The sequence below is a fragment of the Pyrgilauda ruficollis genome, unplaced genomic scaffold, assembly GCF_017590135.1.
Source record: "Pyrgilauda ruficollis isolate IOZ18807 unplaced genomic scaffold, ASM1759013v1 scaffold73, whole genome shotgun sequence".
Lineage (NCBI taxonomy): Eukaryota > Metazoa > Chordata > Aves > Passeriformes > Passeridae > Pyrgilauda > Pyrgilauda ruficollis.
Genome location: NW_024529155.1, coordinates 4,049,490 through 4,067,912, shown reverse-complemented (window position 1 = coordinate 4,067,912; position 18,423 = coordinate 4,049,490). Strand labels below are relative to the sequence as shown.

The 18,423-nt window shown below is 39.4% G+C and overlaps 1 protein-coding gene across 2 annotated transcripts in view; it reads left to right on the top strand.

The window, feature by feature from the left end:
• ATXN10 (ataxin 10) overlaps positions 1-18,423 on the top strand; it is a 92,634-nt gene that overhangs the window by 24,558 nt on the left and 49,653 nt on the right. Inside the window, exons 4-6 of one of the 2 annotated variants that reach the window (XM_041486000.1) lie at positions 1,326-1,422; positions 2,297-2,461; positions 12,986-13,066. In XM_041486000.1, the coding sequence (XP_041341934.1) occupies positions 1,326-1,422; positions 2,297-2,461; positions 12,986-13,066 (343 nt within the window). The remainder of the gene's footprint in view (positions 1-1,325; positions 1,423-2,296; positions 2,462-12,985; positions 13,067-18,423) is intronic. The other variant, XM_041486001.1, reaches the window with a different exon arrangement.

The following is an 18,423-nucleotide window of genomic DNA, read 5'->3' as shown; positions in this document are numbered from 1 at the left end:
AAGGTCAAGCAAATTTCAGGGAAAGATTGGAATATAGTCAAGCAACCTTATGCTCCTTTGGGAGACCTTTCTTATTGCTGTATAGGTAAGGAATTCACCAAGGGAAATAATACCCTGTTCCTAGGATTTACTGCCTAGTTTTTTGGGCTTTTTTTCCTAGCAGGGAAGTATTTCCATAAAATGTCTGCTGGCATGCCCGTGCTTGCTGTCCTTCAGAAACTCCTTGGTCAGCAGGATGGGAACCAGATGGGTGGGGGAAATGGAAGCACAATGATGAGCAGAAAATAATAAACCAGTACAGATGTGCAGGGGGAGAGAACAGAGATCTTAATAACTAGAGGAGAATGTAGTTCAAGATGCATTATGGGCAATACATATGTTTTTTGGGCTTAAATATATATATATATATATGAATATATGGCCAAAATAAGTTACTTTTTTCTAAGCCCAAGTGACCACTTCTTACACTTGCTTTCTTGTTGTTCTCAAGAGGACATATGCCCAGACCTGTTTAGGAAATCTGGCTGCCAGCTTTCCAAGAGGCCTAATTTTAGATGTGCAGAACCTGGCAATACTAGCCACCTCCATATGTATTAGACTGTTGTTTGTACTATCTGTTAAACTGAATTTGAACATGTAATTTCAAGTTTCTTTGCCAACTTATTAATAAGGGCCAGGCTATTGAGAGCTGTTGATAACGACAAAATAAGTGTTTTAATTTAGTGAAGTCTTTGGGTTCATGCTATTTGTTTTATGACTTTGCACTTTTTGGTGGCTGCTCTAGGATATTAACTTGTGTGGTGAAATATCATTTTCTCATATTTTAAATCTATATTGAGAGGAGGCTAAAATAAATCATTTGGAGTAAGAGCAGAAATCAAACCTGTTAAATTCAGTGTCAAAAATGGAGGCAGAGCTATTTGGAGACTTGGCTTTCAATTTTCTAGGATAGAAATTCTGGGATAGAAGGTATTGAGCACATCATAATCATCTATAATGGTTTGTCCAGCTAACTAGAATATAGTGAGAAGCAAGAACCTGTCAATTAGTTCTTGTAATCACTAGTAGCCAGTGTGTAATACTCAGACAAGTCTTGGGTGTAATTCTAAAATATTTTGTAAAATTATTTGTATTAGAAGAGAAAATGCAGATGTTTATGTACAGTACCTTTGGAATACTACACCTAAAGTTTCCTGGAGATGGATTCTGCAGTTTGTATTTGGCATATTGAAGTATGTAATTTTTGTGAAATTTATTTAGTTGAAATTTGTGAAATGTATTATTGGTTTGAATTCTTGTTAATATATTTTCTGGATTTCTTTCAGCTCTTCGTTGTAGTCTTCAGTTTCTTGGAAACATTGCAGCAGGAAATGGAGATTCCCAGAATAGCATTTGGAAGTGTGCTTTCCCAGATCTCTTCTTGTGAGCATGGATGCGGGTTTTTTTCTAGTGTCATTTCTGTGGTTGTATTCAAATCTTCTGTACATGGTAGTTGTGCCTTTGCTAGCACCATGAAACTGAAAAATAACTTTGGTGAGAATGGGCTGGTTGAGACCATATCCTGTAGATGTTTTTTGTTAGTCAACCGCAGGAAAAAACCTGCTTGTTCTAAACTATCAGTAAATAGATTTAATTTAACAGAAACTGGAAGAAAACTTATTTTGAATGACGAGCTTCAAGCATAAGCTTTATTTCAGACATGTTTTCAAGTAGTTACACTCATTTGCAAGAGCACAGCATTTTCTTTTCTCATGTTGCTGCTGTGCAGATCTGTCAGTATTGGTGGATCAGATGTAATCTATAAAAATTCCTTAGTTTTCATCTCTTTCAATCCTTCCAACCCCTTCTAACCTCACCAGAATATCTTCCTGGGGATTTGATGACACACATGTAAGGAAATATTACATAAACTATTTTGTGCAGACACATGACAGCATTGTTGATGTGTTCAGCCAGATTTTTTGTAGTAAGCTGGTAACAAAGGCACTTTGATTTAATTTGATAATCATTCTCCATTGGTTTTTGGTGCCCACTTGTCAGCACTGAGTGTAGGAAGACCTTACGGTAAGAAAAGCAGTTCCAATTTAGCATTAGTTTTGTAAATTTCCTGTAAAGTTTGACCTTCATCTGTGAGTTGGATATTTTTCCTTGCAGGTGACTTGTATCCTTCTTAGGCAGTGACAAACTTGTGGTTCTGTAAAAGCCAGCAAAAGACAGCTCAGCAAGCTCAGTGCTCCTCGCCTGTTTTTCCAGGATCCATTTCAACTTGCCCTTAACTCCTTATTTTCTCTTGAAGGACATGTCTGACATACAGTGATGAGAAAATTGTCACCTATTGCTGCATGGTTCTGTTCACCTGCCTGAATTCAGAGCGAGTGAGAGAACTGCTGGATCCTGGAAACTTGACTGTGGCTCTTCATGTCCTGAGAGTCTACAAAGAACAGTTGGATTCTGAGTGGTCGTATGTATTGTTAAATTTTCTTTTTCCTCACCTCTTAATTAGGTGTTTTTCTGGTGTAAGTCACTGTTTTAAAATGTTTAAACTTGTGACGCTACAAAGTAGTAAATGAAGATCAAATTAGAAATTAGTAGTTTATAATAGAGATAATTACCATGGTAGTTTCATGACTCTTTTAATTGTTGCTAAGTTAAGACTCCATTTTTTGTTGGGGACAGAGGAATTTTCAAATCATGGTCTGGTTTTCTTTGATTAATGAAATGGGGTTCTAGAATGCAAACTAATTTATACTTGTGTGCTGGTTTGTGGAGATTTTAAAGTTAGCACAGAATAGTTTCACAGACAGGTTGTGCTAGGAAGACTTGTATCGCCGTTGCTTGGGGGTGCTGCATAAATCCTGGGGGTTTTCCTTTTTTCCTTTTTTAACATAGCAATTTTCTACTGCAACCTGCAGTCATTTTTATACCAAAACAGGGGGGACTTTTTTTGTGACTCTTCATTTCATGCTTTAAGAGCACCTAATCAGTGGTTTTATCCCTCTGAACTTTTCCACTTTTTACTAATGGCCATTCTTCTAAATATTGTTGTCAGTTATGCCTTTGATAAATGTGCTGCCCTACATAGCAAGGGTGCACATTCAGCTAATTGATACAGCATGTATTCCAAGGGGAAAATAATTAATTGTATGTTTTTGTAGCATTCTTTTTAAGGTCATGTTTAAATTCAGAATTTAATTAGGAAGAATTGTTAGTGTTTTAGAAGTGGTGTGGAAAGTCTCAACAAAGACTTAAGATGATTGAATGAAAAGTAAATGTCATTTTATAGTTTACTTTTGTACTGAAAAAAATTACCCAAAACTTGTTTGTGACTGGGCTTTTTTAATGGCAAGGGCAGTTTGCTTATGACACAAGTAGTTTTCAAAAATCAAAATGTAAGTTTAGGGTCAGACAATGAGACTTCTGTTTCAAAAGTGACAAATCAAGTCCTTAGTTTTGTCATCTGTCAATAACACGTGTGTAAAGTGTTGCTTTTCAGATAATTATCCTCATTATCCTTAATTTTTGAAATTTGTTTTGACTCAGATACCAAAGTCGTAGTGGCAAATGTATGTTTTGAAGGTAAATGCAGAATAAATGCAGCATCAAAATAGATGCTGAGGGATGCATCTCCCTGGTCTCTCCAGTGTGAAGTAGAGTCAGTTGATGTTAGGATGAAAATGTCTTACCTCCACTGTGGATGTTTGGTGAGGGTGAGGAATGATTCTTTTCAGGGTGGTCTTGAAATGAAAAAGGGGCAAACTCTAACACTGAACATTTGCAGCTGTACTTCAGCTCTCACTGAAGTACACCTACATCCCAGTAATATTGCTGTAAGGAATGTACATGGCTGTGGCATTTGCAGAGAGTGAATGTCCTGTTGGAAAGGTTTGGGTCTCTTGTGTCACAGCTGGCAAAAGTGCACAGTTACCATTCTATGGTATTATATGACTGGACTGAAATACAGATTATTCTTGGTGGTTATGCTCAATGCTTACTCACAAGTGACTGAAATTCAGATGTTCTTACCTAAAGTTAAAAGTACCACTTAATTCCTGCCTACCTTCTTGTCTCTGAGCTGGAGCATCTCATTGCGTGTTACAACAAATAAGAAGTGACTGCCACATGTGTGTGTTTATTCTTCCTGTTGACTGGGCTTTCTTGCTGTCAATTGCTGCTTTTAGGTATTAGAACTCTTTATTTGAACAACTAGGTAAGTTTTGGTCATAGGCAGAACTTCTATTCATTATTTGTGCACTGAAATGTATGAAATTAATGTTCCTCTAAGTACCCAATGCATTCCACAAGTAAACAATTATGATGCTCAAACTATTTTTGCAGTTGCTGCTGTGAATTGTTAGGACAGAGAGTCTATCCAGGATAAATATTTGGATTTAAGGCCATTGGCTGAAATGTAGTCTCTTCCATGGAGTGCTCACTACTCCATTCAGCGGGCACACTTGGGTTGTCTATTCCTCACCCATCACAGGAATGCGAGCACACCTTTCAGGTCTTCATTTTGATAAGCTGACAGTTCTTTCTCTGTTGATAATCCTGTATGCATGTTTAGAGTCCAGTTTCCCATCTATAAGTAGGAAAAGTCCTTAGGAAAAGTTCAGGAGGAACCTCCTTCCAAGTGTGATGCCTTTTGCCTTTTCCACAGCAGTTCTGTAGACACTTTGTATCCAAGGAAATCTGAGATTGTTCTGAGCAGTTCCTCAGAGCTTCATTTTTAGGGGCAGCAGTTGGTGGCAGAACTTCTGCTGTTCTTCCTCTGTCTGCTGTAAACTCCTCTTCCAGTTAGAGAGAGCAAAAAAAGGGTCTTTAAATGTTGGATGTAGCTTTCTGAAATTTTCCTGTCACTTTTGCCTACTTCTTGAGTCACATGACGTTTGGTAGCAGGCTAAGATTTTGGGTCAGAAAAGAGAGAATATCTGAGGTGTTGGCTCTGCTTCCTGAGAGGGGTGGGTCATGGGGAATAAGATCTCATTTCAGCAACTTCTGATTCTAATCAGTGATGGAAAGCCGAGTCATTCACTCATAAGCCGTTTTTGAAACAGAAGTGGAATTTCTAGACTAAGCACTGATGCAGTTTTAAAATGTTTGTAGATTGACAGCATAACAAAAAGTTGCCTTAGAACTTGAAAGAATGAGAGGTAGCAGTCCTGTGATGCACATCTGAGTGTGTTTCTTGAGTGATACACATTCTGTTAAGTATTTTTGTGGTGTGCTGCTGTGAGCTGAGAAATAGTTAATAAAGGAGGAGGTCTGTTTTGTAAGGAATGCCCTGGTCAAATTTTGTGTTCAGTTCTTCTGTGATTACGTTTCTCTGGATCAGATGGTCTGAAAGCTCACTTCATTAAGCTTGTGGTTTCTTGTCAGCCTCAGAAATGCTTCTATCTCTGAAATCTGTGAAGCTGGAGAATGTAATACACACATTTAATAGATATTCTAATGATTTAAGAACTGATGCATCCTTCTTTCTCTTCTACAAACTTGATTTTCTCAACAGTTCCAGGATTATTTGCATATTGCTGTCTTGGCCATTTTTAATGTTAAATGCTGAATGGCATATTAAAATAATATTAATTAACATATATTAGACAATGTATTTTTACATTGCCACTAAACTTCTATTCAGTATGGATCCTCAGCTTGTGTCAGGCTAGCAGTCCTGTAATCTTAAATGCTGGGAGCTCATCTGAGGTTGCTGCTGCTGGTCTGACTCTCAAGAGCAATGGTCTGAGGAAGCAGATGGTATTTAAGTTCTGAGATGGTATTTCAGTTCTGAGGTTCTTAAAAATATTTGTCTGACTAGCTCATACCCCTTTGTAGCTGGCCTTGTGGAGAGTGCCCAGAGCTTGCTGCTTTGGAAAGTTGCAAGGTGTATGATGTCACAGAGTGTACTTCAAAGAGGAAGTCTTTGCAAAGACTAACTCTGCAGAATCAATTTTGCTTCTTTTCTTGGATCTGATTTCTGGCATACCCTAATTAACTGATCCTATCTCCTCCATCGTTCTTTGCTGTGCAGTTGTCTTCTAGAAAACATGCTGTTCTTCACAAAGTGAGCTGCTGTCTCCTGAACTCTTACTGGCTTTTCTGCATCTTTTGCATCTGCTTCTTCCATTCCTGTCTTCCATCTTATATTTCTATTCAAAGAGATAAGCATGGTTATCAAGCCCATGTGTGACAGTAATTTATTTTCTGTGTATCTTCCATCTTTCTGAAGTATCTCTGATGATACAGAAATTTATTTCTGAACTGTTGATATAATGAGTTGAATATAAAGAATTGAAGGATGGTTTGGGTTGGAAGGGGCCTTAAAGCTCATCCAGTTCCAACTCCCTGCTGATAAGGACGAGTAGAACTGAACAGCATTTTACTCCTTGATAAGGATAGCAGAACAGAACAACATTTTACTCTTATCAAATAAGAGCCAATGTAGCCTTGGAGAAGCAGACAAAACAGAATTCATGCAAAATGCAAGCAGGATGCCAGCTCAGCTCTGCAAGGCTGACAAAGTGGAAGTTAATGCAAAACAATGATATTGCACTTGCTCAAAAGTGGGGGTCAAGGAGCAGCCACCTAAAAATGACAGTGGGTGTTGAAGACAGACCCCAAAGAACCATATAAGGACTTCCAGTAGGGGGTGTGACTGTGTCAAACAAAGTCAAGGAAGTGGAAATAGCTCATGAATATGTAATCAGAGTGTGTGATAAAAGTTCTGTTCATCTAATGCTTGGGGCACTCAGTTGAAAGAAGGATCCCCCTGGGTCCCCAGTGCTGCCATAAAGAATACCTGCTTTCTGATACTCAAACGGTGCTAGAAAGTTTCTATTGGGCCAATTTTGGTATCAATGCCATGGGCAGGGACACCTTACACTATCCCAGGTTCCTCCAAGCTCTGTCCAGGCTGGCCTTTGACACTTCCAGGGATGTGCAGCCACAGCTTCCCTGGGCAACCTGTGCCAGGGCCTCCCCACCCTCATAGGAGGAATTTCTTCCCTATATCTAATCTAAACATACTCTCTGTCAGTTTATATCCATTCTCCCTTGTCTGTCACTACAGTTCCTGATGAAAAGTCCCTCTCCAGCTTCCCTGTAACCCTTTCCAATAGTGGAGAGTTCTGTGAGGTCTCCCCACAACCTTCTCTTGTCCAGGCTGAACAGCCCCAACTCTGTCATTTTGTCTTCATAAGAGAAGTACTTCAGTCCCTTTATCAACTTCGTGGCCTCCTCTGGACTTGCTCCAACAGTTTAAATGTGTTAATGTTTAAATACCTTAAACACATAAGCAAACTTGCTCCATAAGCTGATTCTTGTTCTGGTGCTGCTTGCTTTCAACAGCCTCTTCCTACCAAAGGATGCTGTCAGGAGATTGGACACATCCATCCTTTAGGAAACAAAGCTGGAATATAACTGACTATAATAAGTGATATATATAACTGTTCAATAACTGATAGTGTTTTCTACTCTGTTTCTGTGTGAATACTACCAAGAGCCCTCTGTTACAAACTCCCATGCAGTTCCAAAGAAATGCTCTGTCTTTTTTTTTTTTTTTTTTTTTTTCAGTAATAGCTTTTCCTAAACACAAGCAGGGAGCCTTTGGCTGTGGAAGATTGTGGAGCCTTACAAAAGATGTTTCTCTGTGTTACCACATACATCTGCATTCACTCCCTCTTGGGTTTGTTTTAATCAGTAGCAAAGTACGTCACACAGTGTAGAAGGTACAGTATTTAGAAGAGAAACCAATAGAGAATGCCACATGAGATCTATTTTAGAATGCGAACCTGGAAAAATATGTGTTTTTTAAACATAATTAGGAAAAAGTAGTAAAAAAATACATTGTAATTTATCCTAACCAAGATCAATGTGTGTTCTAAAAGCTGTTTATTTTAGAAATACCTTGGTGGCTTCATTAGAGTATAGCTTGTGTCATCAGTTTTTCCAAGTGTGTGCATAGGGCAGTTCAGCCAATATGGATAGGAAAAACAGGTTGTGTTTTTGATTCCTGAAGAGCAAAGTACAAAAATCCTCCATTTTAAAATAAGAGGCATAATGTCCTTTTTGGCTTTCAGAAAACTGATATTAGGAGTGTGGTCAGCTGTTTGGCATGGAAGTAAGTTTTGCTGAACATCTACTTTCTCTTTTTGAAACCACAACTCAATGATTACTGTAAAGATTAGGATGTGGGGCTACCCCTCCCCAATTTTTTGCCTCTGGGTTTTTTGTCCTGGCTTATGAAAATATGTGTGGACAGAAACTGGTACTCCTGTGGCAAGGAGTCTTGCCTATGGGCACAGATTTAAAGGCAAGGCTAGAACTGTTCAGTACTGCTCTTTTTACTTAATTGGGGTGTGGGGGGAGCGAGGTGAAGTAACTTTTTTTTTTTTTTCATTGGGCTGGCAACTCAGTTTCTTCTGTCGGACAGTTTGGGATGTCCTCCACCCCCTTCTTCTGTTCTCTAGAAAGTAATTATTTCTTAATTCCAAGAAAGTTGAAGTTAATGTTGCAGGTTCCAAGTTCAGCTGTGGTTTTAAATAGTACTGACACTTGGAAAAGTTTCCTTAATTTCAGAGATCTGAATAACTTCTACTTTCTATTTGCAGTAGCAGTGAATTGGCACAGATTTCCTCAATCTTTCAAAGCTCAGCCTCATACATTTAATTATCTTGTCACCTCTTTCTTCATGTGTACATTGTGGAGAGGGGGGAGCATGAAGTGCTATTAGCCATTGTTAATCATCTTCCATTTATTTCTTGTAGCTCTTCAGAAAAAAATTATTTCACTTTTACATATAAGTTAGATTTAATCTGTTTAGTGCCTTTCTGATGTAGCTGTCAAATTCAGTGGGAGTGTCTTCTGAATCAGAGAAATGCTGCACATAATTTGAATTTAGTCTTCTAGATCTCAGAGTTTACTTGGTGGGGGCAACCATGGCCAGTAGGGAGGATGCTTTCATTGGAGGAATGCCTTTGGAAGGTGGAAGGATGTTCACTGTTGTGCTTGGTTCAGCACAGGAGAGGAGTACTGTGATGTTTGATACTAGGACCAAGCCTTCCATATGAGAATGTGTTTCTTTTTTCTCCTTCTGAGAGAGAAGTGCTGGTGTGGGAATGGGGTGAATTAGCTTTTTTCTAGTGATTTTATGGCAGCTCATGTTCCATTTGTTATTGAATAGCTTTATACTTGTAATTGTTTATTTAAATGGTTTTGGTAGTGTTCTTCTATTCTTGTGCAAGGATGAAATATGTTTCTTCTAAAATGTGCTCTGATTCCAAGTAATTCCTCATGAGGCATATTGCTTTTTTAGCATCTAAAAAGGCCGGTGATGAGAGTTTGAAGGTTGACTGAAAATAGCTGAACTTTCTTCTTTACTTTTCTTCAAAATGTGGATGATTTATTACATTTGTTTGTTAAATTACAGTAAAAAGATGGCTATTTAGTTCTTACTGAATGTTTTGGATAGAGTGGCATTATTGTAGGGCGATGAAAAATGCTTTTGGTTTTGAGATTGAAAAAGGAAGCTGCTGATCAAGTAGAGAATTGCCATGTGTTGTTCTTTCTACTTGGAAAACATGTGGTGCTGTCTTCCTCTTTTTCTGAGACTGAGGAAATTGCTGCCTAAATTTGCTAATGGGATAAAATCAACTTAATATGGAGCATGACATTTGATGATAAAGTTGATTGCTTACTCCCAACTTTGATTGGAGCAAGCTTAGTGGCCATCTGGAATATACCAAGTGCAAATGTAGCTCATACCACTTTGTCTTGGCTGCTTTGGAACTTCAGTTTGGTACAATACAGCCCTTGTGCTGTTGTAAAGTCTTTGAACATCTCCTCCTGTATTTATCTACTATGGAAGCACTTGATTTTTTTAGGATTTTAGCCAAACAGTTTTTAAAGAGTCGAGAAGATTGGCATATTTAACACTATTCATTTCTTACTGTCTTACGCTTGCATAACAGCTTTAATTGTCATGATTTCCTTCAGTAAATTACAGTGGTCTTCAGCTTATTCCAGTGGTTCTGCTGTTGGCCCCCAAAGAGAGTTTAAATCTCCTACCAAAGCCTTTTGTGTGCATTTGAAATGCCATGTTCAGTCAGTAACCCAAAACTGAATATCTTTTTATATTTCAGAATTGTAGATGATCTTACTTCTCCTCTTCTTTTCCCGTGCCACAAATGAAAAACAGGAGTGCTGAGAGGACTAAAGATAGTACATTGAATTTGCTGCATCCTTGCTTAGCTACCTCCAAAATTGCTAGGCATGGTGAAGGAGTTGGAATGCTTTACTCCACTGATAATTCTTCTGTTATCTCTTGGTGATGATGCTCATGCTCTGTTCTTCATGGTACAGTAGTGCAGAAAGTGGATAAGGTAAAAAATATTTTTTCACTTAAATACAGAAGCAGATACTTCACAGAATCACATACTGGTTTGGGTTGGAATGGGCCTTAAAGCTCATCTCCTTCCACTCCCTGCCATGAGCAGGGACACCTTCCATTATCCCAGGTTGCTCCAAGCCCTGTCCAGCCTGGCCTTGGACACTTCCACGGTTGGTGCAGCCAGAGCTTTTTGTTTTCAGAGGTGTTGCATCACATCATGAAACCAGAAGGTAAGAATCAGAAATTTTTGTCTTAAAATATTCCAAGCTCCTCAAGCAGTAGAGGTCTGGTCCACAGAATGTGCAAAATGCATCTGAGGAAATACAGGAGCACTGACCCAAGGAACACACTCCCACCTTCCACTTTGCAATAGTGATCAAGAACATGACCCCAGTAGCAGCAGATCTTTTTCTGTGATAATTATTGATCACTTTTTAATTATAAGACAAGTAGGCAAGGTTTCCTCAATGTAGTCTTAAACATGAAAATTAAGCTTTAAATTAAATAGCCCCAGTTGCAAAATAGAAAAATCGGGCTTCAGGCTATCTCCTCAAATGCACTTTTTACTCTACTGCATTGTCAGCTGAAATTTGTACATTCTTAGGCCAAGTTCTGTGTTCTGCACAGCACTGATCTGTGCTATTTTCTTCTGCAGCTCCACACAAAAGTTTGTGGTTCTGCTTAAATCCATGGAAAAAGAAGTTGGTTGCGACGATTCCGAAGGTTTAACTGTGGATGACTGTGAGATGTTAGGAACTAACAGGAACTGTGGAAGAGTTGCCCTTGACTGCCCTGCTGATGGCTCAACTTGGGTGCTACAGCTGAGTGTGCAGCTCAGTTGGATCCATTCATGCTGCTGACTTTGAGTCTTCGTGTTTTTTGAAATTTGTATTGAAAAACTCTTGGATCAGTGCTACACTCCTCAGCATGCCAGTTTTAAGTTGATGATTCCTTACACCTCTGCATATTTTTTTAATGAATGAATGTGCAAATATCAGTAAAAAGAAGTGCAGTAGAAAATAGTTTTTCTTCCTCCTCTTAAAAATGTCAAGTTTTCAGTAACTGAATCAGATGCTGGCTAAGTCCACAGTTAGGATTAGAAATATAATAGCTATTAATCTTTTGGACCTCTTATTCGCCTATTTGCTCAGTTGGCATTGAGTATTTGTCCAAAAAATACTTTGTTGCAGCTGGAAGGCTTCGTTGTGATCTTCTTATTAGCTTTGTAATAGATTATGGCTATGCAAAATAAAGGCTGTCAGCAGAGAGAAAACTAGGGAGGAGGTGGAGGGAGTATTGAAATAGTTTGATTTTAATATTATTTTAGCTGTTCTTTCTCTGTAACTTCATCAGCTCAGAGGATGCTCTGAGACTTCACTTGTAATTATTGTAGCCTAGACAAGCTGCTTTAAAAATGCATCATCTAGTTTTAGTGTACCTATGGACCATAAATATCACTGCTAGTGCTCCTGGGGATGTGATTTGAAGAGCTAAATACTTTTACCTACTTTGGTTTTTTTCGCATAACTGGGATTATGAATCTGGATTGAAATTAAATGAGTGTCACCTGCTGTGGACTGCTGTGGATGGTGCTTGGGAGAGCAAACAGTGAAAATACTGGCATTAGCACAAGGCCAAGGCTGACCATTTTTTCCAGAAAAAGTATTAAGAAGAAAGAATGAGCCATTGCCAGTTTTGGATAGATTGTTTTTTAAAGAGACTCTTTTTTGAGGAAGAGACTCCTTTTTTTGGTATCACAGATCCCTTGCAACATTTTGGTGAAGAGAAAGAGGGAACCAGTGGATGTTTTGTCAACTTTTAGTCATTTGTTGGTCTTTTTGTATTCCAGGCAGAATATGGTGTGAGAAAGGGAAGGTGGTGATAATTTATTACAGAATATCCTTCACTGGATTTTGACTGGCAAGATCCGTGTGTCAAAGTTGGGGGTGTCTTGTGCAGGGCCAGGAGTTGAATTTGAGGATCTTTGTGGGTCCCTTCCAGAATATGAGACTCCAGGATTATATATCTACCTGCCTTGTAAAGCAAGGATTTAGAATTGGTTCTCAGCTTAGGTCTCTATTACACAAGGAGAGTATGTTTTTGAAGTTGAGAAAAGTACTTTGCTGCTTGCATCTGACAAAGAAGTTCCTATTTGCTTTGATGCTTTGTTCAATTGCCTTTTTTAAAGAAAAATCAATATATTATTTGGGCACTTTTTTGACTGTTTGGGCTTACAGACAGTGTTGTGATGAATAGAATAATAATTTTCAAGTACTTTGTCTTTTTGCTTAGATGCATAAACCATTGGATGAGTGTTTCATTGTTTCAATTGTAGTGTATATAGCTGGACTAAGACTCCAGCCAGCTTTCTTTCAAGCATGTGAGTAAAAGTGTGCTGAACTGCTGAGAAAAGGTCCTTGCTATGTTAGGGGAAAAATGGCAGAACAACATGCAATTATTTTGTGCCAATTTGTATCTATTAGTGAGTAGGACCAAAAGCACAACACACATTAATCTGCAACTAAAACTAACCAGCAGCATTTGGAGTAAATGTGGATACTGCTTTTATAGCTCCAATAAGACTTTCTTTTTCTTTGCCCTTAGGTTCCTGATTGTTACAGAACATTTGCTGAAATGTCCAGAGCTGGTAAAAGCCCTCTATGCCAAACTGAGCAATCAAGAAAGGTAACCCCAAAACCAATGCGGCTTTTAGTATTTAGCATTCCATATAGAGTATCCTGTTCACATGATTGAAAAACTGTGTGGTTTCATAGTTGGCACAAAATCTCTAAATACATGTTTCTATGTCAGTAATGGTTTTAAATTGGTTGGTTAACATTACAGCTTAGCCACAACTGGCAGTGATTTATGTAGGGTTGCAGAATCCAGGTTGGTGCCATTACTCGGTAAAGAAATTCTTCACACACAAAGAAGGACAGGATTTCATGCCTGGGTCTTGATTTCATAAGAGCACCACGCCCTGCAGAGTTTTACAGCCCGATTAGAAATGTCCTCAGCTCTTCATACTTCTGTTGTTATGTCCAGAAATTAAGAGGAAGCCTTTAAGAAGGATGGAAGTGTGTCTCATACTGGTTAGCAGAACCTACAAAACATAGATGAGCAGATGCCTGTAATTACTTAGTCTTGAATGTTTCCACTGTTGAAAAGCTTCAACAAACCTTCACCTTGAAAAAGCATTGTTATCTTCCTTCAAGTGTTTGAGTAAATGTGTGCTGAATTGATGGGAAATGGCTACTGCTATAATGGAAAAATGCTCATTGCTTTAATAGAGAATTGAGGGAGATTAAAAAAGATATTTTATTAAGACAATCAAATTTCGGAAACACTGCTAGAATTCTGCAGCTCCTCGACTGCTTGAAGATTTTGTGGTTTCATTTATGTGTTTAATGTGCCTATGTTGTTCTGCATCCACCCAGGGAAGCTGCAAGTTCCTCTCTAGTTTTTGCAGGTGAAAGACGAATGAAAGGTGTAAATGAAACAGTGCTTTTGTGGTTTTTCTGTGTTTTGTGTTGTTTCCAGTGTTACCACAGGTCAGGATTCAGGTACTGATTGGAGATTATAAGAAAACTGAAAGGATATCAGACAAAGAAAGAATATGCAATAGGTTTGAACCGTAAATAAAATACCATTGCTGTATGGGGATGGGATGGGAATGGTAAGGAGGGAAATACTGTTTTCCTCCATAATTCAGGATGACCAAGTGGGAACAAATCTGAGCTGTGTGCTTAATGTACTGGGAGGTAAGTGCTGTGCAATTGTTTTAAGTGAATGAGCTAGATTGAATTCTTTTGGGGAATATCATCAATGGCATGTTTTCATAATGCCTTCGAGGGTAGTGTGGGCTGGGTTCAGTTGTACTTGAAAGTAGATGTAACCAGTTTCTAGAAAGGTCTCAGCACAGTACAGATGGTCATCAGATTCCTCACCTCAAAGGCTTTTGGTGTAGGCATAACAGAGATGATCACAGGGGATCACCAGTTACAGCATATCTGCTGAATTTATTATTAATCCCAAGAGTTCTGCTAGTCAACTCCGTTAAGTTTTTCAAAGACATAATCACAGTACAGTGTGTTATGAATTGGACCCTGCTTAATTTCCTGACAAACATATGGAAGTGCTGTGAAATAATCTTTTTGCATCCGAGCTATAGAAGAATACCCTGCCTTGGCATCTTCTTAGGTAGTGTTAGTGTATTTAAGAATGCATTCTTTTGAGATACATGAGGAGACAAATCCAATTCTGATAAAAACATTTTGACTGTCATCTACTGGAGAAAAAAGTAGCCATAAACCCCAAAGCATAGGGAATTCATTGTTTCAAAACAAGGTGAGGAGTCTTCACCACAAGCATTGCCATGTTGGGTGTCCAGTGAGGCTGACCAAGTCCTATAAATGAAGAATGGTATTGAGGTGTCTGGGGAAGGCAGCTGGAGCTCGTGAATATATGGTAGCACTCAGTTACAGTATCCTCTGTCATGCACATTAAATACAGGTAGTTCAAATGTATTTGCTGAAATGAAATTAGCTGTGCTGAGGGAGTTTGTGAATATGCCCATCACTGGTGACTCCCAAAGCTTGCAGTTGCCTGGGATGCCCAGAGTGTATGTGGCTATGCAACTGCAGTTATTTGCACTATTCGCAGTATTTGCACTATTTAAAGTATTTCCTGCTGTTGAAATCCAGTGCACTTGTGTTGCAGTGGCCATGGTATCTCCTTCAAAGCAGTTCTTGTACAAGTGGATTAGCAATTTGAATTTTCAGTTAAAATAAAATTCCTGACTTCTGGAGAATTTTCTCTTTCATTTCCTAACAAATTTAATGTGTTGCTTGTCTAAGTGTGCAAATGGCCTGAAATAAATCCTGTGTTAGTGTGATCAGGTTTTTAGTGTATTCTGGCCTGGAGAAGTGCATGGATTTGTGACAATGCCTGCTGGTTCTCTGGAAGGGATTACTGTAGAAGAATATGGCCATTGAGGTAGAAGAATGTAGATTCTTGAATTCTTTGCTAGATTTGAGATTTTCTTGCATGTGTGTGCAGGTATTTGGCAGAAGTATTTAGAAAAAACCTGGTTTGAGTTCATCCAAGTTAGCCTTGAGCATGGACACACTAAGTTCACGCCTTGCTTGTCTTAATTATAAAATCTTCAAAAATGAGCACATCTGTTGTTGTCCCTTCCAAGAAGGGGTTTTGCTTTAGTTAGCAGCATGAAAAAGTGCAGCTGAACACCTTCTTGTGTTTTTAAGATGCTCAAGTACGTATCCCTAGGTTTGGTTTTAGTGCTGTCAGGTGAAGTGTCCTGAGTGAAGGATGCAGCCATTGATGGAATTGCCTGCCAGGAACTGGGCACTCAGCTCCTGTAAGCAGCATCACTTCTTGCTAATGCTCAGCTACAGGGCTGCCACTGTCAGTGCTTGGAATGGTTTTGTTCCTGGCAGTGCTCACAGACAGAGTAGTGAAGGTAGCACTGAACTACAGTTGCTCACAAATTTACCAGTTTTTATTTAGTATGATGCTTGCAAGTATCATTTGGAGATGAAAGAAGTGAAAGTTTTGAGCAAGGGCCTGATTTGTTTCCTGGAACCATTGCTGTCAGGGAAGTGTTTCAGGAAGGAGAAGCCTAAGTCACAGAGGAAGAATGTCCCAAGTGTCTGTCCCTTGCTGAGAGGTTATAAACAAAGCACATTTGATGCAAACATTGTTTGATGCTGAGAAAATCAAGAGAATTTTAAACTGCTAATTTTAGGCTTAGTGGGGTAGCATTTTATTGTGTAGTAATGAACTTCCAGATTCAAATTGCATTTGAATTATGTTGTTTACAGGAAACAGCAGTTTGTTTTACTGATGACTGCAGATACCTTATAGTGGCTGTTCTAAGTTTATGCCAATTTAGTCAGCTTCAGGAAGAACTGGTTTAAATTTGGCTAGGGGGGAACAAAAACTGCAAGAGATTCACAAAAAGTCTCCCTCAGTAGTGCCTGAAGAAGAGGAAGATGACATGGCATGATTATTTCCAAACAGAAGTATAATAATAAATATAATGCACAAAAACAGATTTGAGATACTGAACTGAGTATTGCAGAAAGTCACCTGGCACTGGCAATTGTCATATTTGTTGTATTTAGCTGCAGGCAAACAAGTAGGAGGAAATGCTGTCATTTGAGTCAGTGGAGGTTAAGAAATGGGGAAATTGCATTTTCTGGGAGAACTAAATTGGAAAAATTAGGGTGAATCTTGAAAGAAAACTGAGAGAAACAGTAGAAAAAAGGAATGTAAGGGAACTTGCACCAGAACAAAGCACTGCACTCTCAGGAAATTACTGGCTGAATGGCAAGACTTGCTTGAAATTCAGGGAAGATCGGCATGTCCTGAATGACTGTGCCTGGAAGAAAACTCAGGAAAATGATTTGACTTGAATGCTTAAAGAGACCAGAAAACTTCAAAAGAAATTATATTCAGGTAGTGATTTAAAGAATGACTGCAGTTGTTGAAAAAGGCATCCATTCATATTGCAAGAGGAAGAGTAGTGCAAAAACATTTCCCTATTTGCATCCATTTAATCTATTGCATGGGGTTTATGGGAGTGTGGTCTTATAAAAGGATTGCCTGTCAGTTTTAAACATTTATTATTTGGGTTATAGGTGCAAGAAGCACTGACTAGAATCAGAGTTCATCCAAGTTAGCCTTAAGCATGGACACACTAAGTTCATGGCTTGCTTGTCTTAATTATAAAATCTTCAAAAATGAGATCACAAAACAACATCTGTTGTTGTGCAGAAGATCGATAAGATAAGCATAAGATAGTATTTGTTTTGGGTTTGCATGGCCTGGTTTTGGTAGCAGGGGGATTACAGAGGTGGCTTCTGTGAGAAGCTGCTGGAAGCTTCCTCCATGTCTGGTAGAGCCAATCCCTGGCAGCTCCAAAGATGGACATGCCACTGGTCAAGGCTGGGACAATTAGAAGTGGTGGTAAAGCCTCTGTGATAACATATTTAAGAAGAAAGAAAAAAAAAAAGAAGTTTTTGCACAGTTGTAATTGCAATAGAAGAGCGGAGTGAGAATATGTGAGACAAACAGCTCTGCAGACACCAAGGTCAGTGAAGAAGGAAGGGAGGAGGTGTTCCAGGCACTGGGGCTGGGATTCCTCTGCAGCCCATGGCACAGAGCATGGTGAGGCAGCTGTGCCCCTGCAGCCCATGGAGATCCATGGGGGATGCAGAGATCCACCTGCAGCCTGTGGAGAATTCCCATGCCAGAGCAGGGGGATGCCTGAGAGGAGGCTGTGACCCTGTGGGAGGCTTGTGGAAGGAGGAGCCCACATTGGAGCAGACTGTACCCATGGCAGGGTGACCCACTGCAGCAGTTTGAAGGGGACTTTCACCCATAGGAGGGATTCACACTGCAGCAGTGCACTGGGATCTGTTGCCTGTGAGATGGACTCATGCTGGAGAAGTTCATGGAGAACTGTCTCCTGTGGGAGGGACCCCATGGTGCAGCAGAGGAACAACTCCTTTCCCTGAGTAGCAGGAGAAGCAGTGGGTGATGAACTGAGCATAACCCCCATTGCCTGTCTCCCTTCATCACTGGGGTGGGAGATAGAGCTGGGAAGGAGAGGAGTGGGAAGAAGGTGTTTTTAAGGTTTTATTTTACTTCTCATTATTCTGCTCTGATTTTATTAGCAATAAATTTAAGTTATATCTCTAATTTTGAGCCCATTTTGCCCATGACAGTATTTGATGAGTGATCTCTCATGGCCCTTATCTAAACCCATGAACCCTTTGTGAAGTTTTCTCTGTCCAGCTAACGTGGGGAGGAGAGGGCAGGGAAGTGAGAGAGTGGCTTTGGTAGGTGCCTGGCATCTGGTCAGGGTCAACCCACTGAAGTACTGGAATAATTGCTTTGTTCATCAAGTCTGTATTCTCAGCCTGTGTTCTTAGCTGAGCATATGCTTGAAAGATTCTAGACTTGGTGAAAACCGACATGTCAAGTCTAGCCCTGTGTCAGGGGAAATGACAGATCTATGG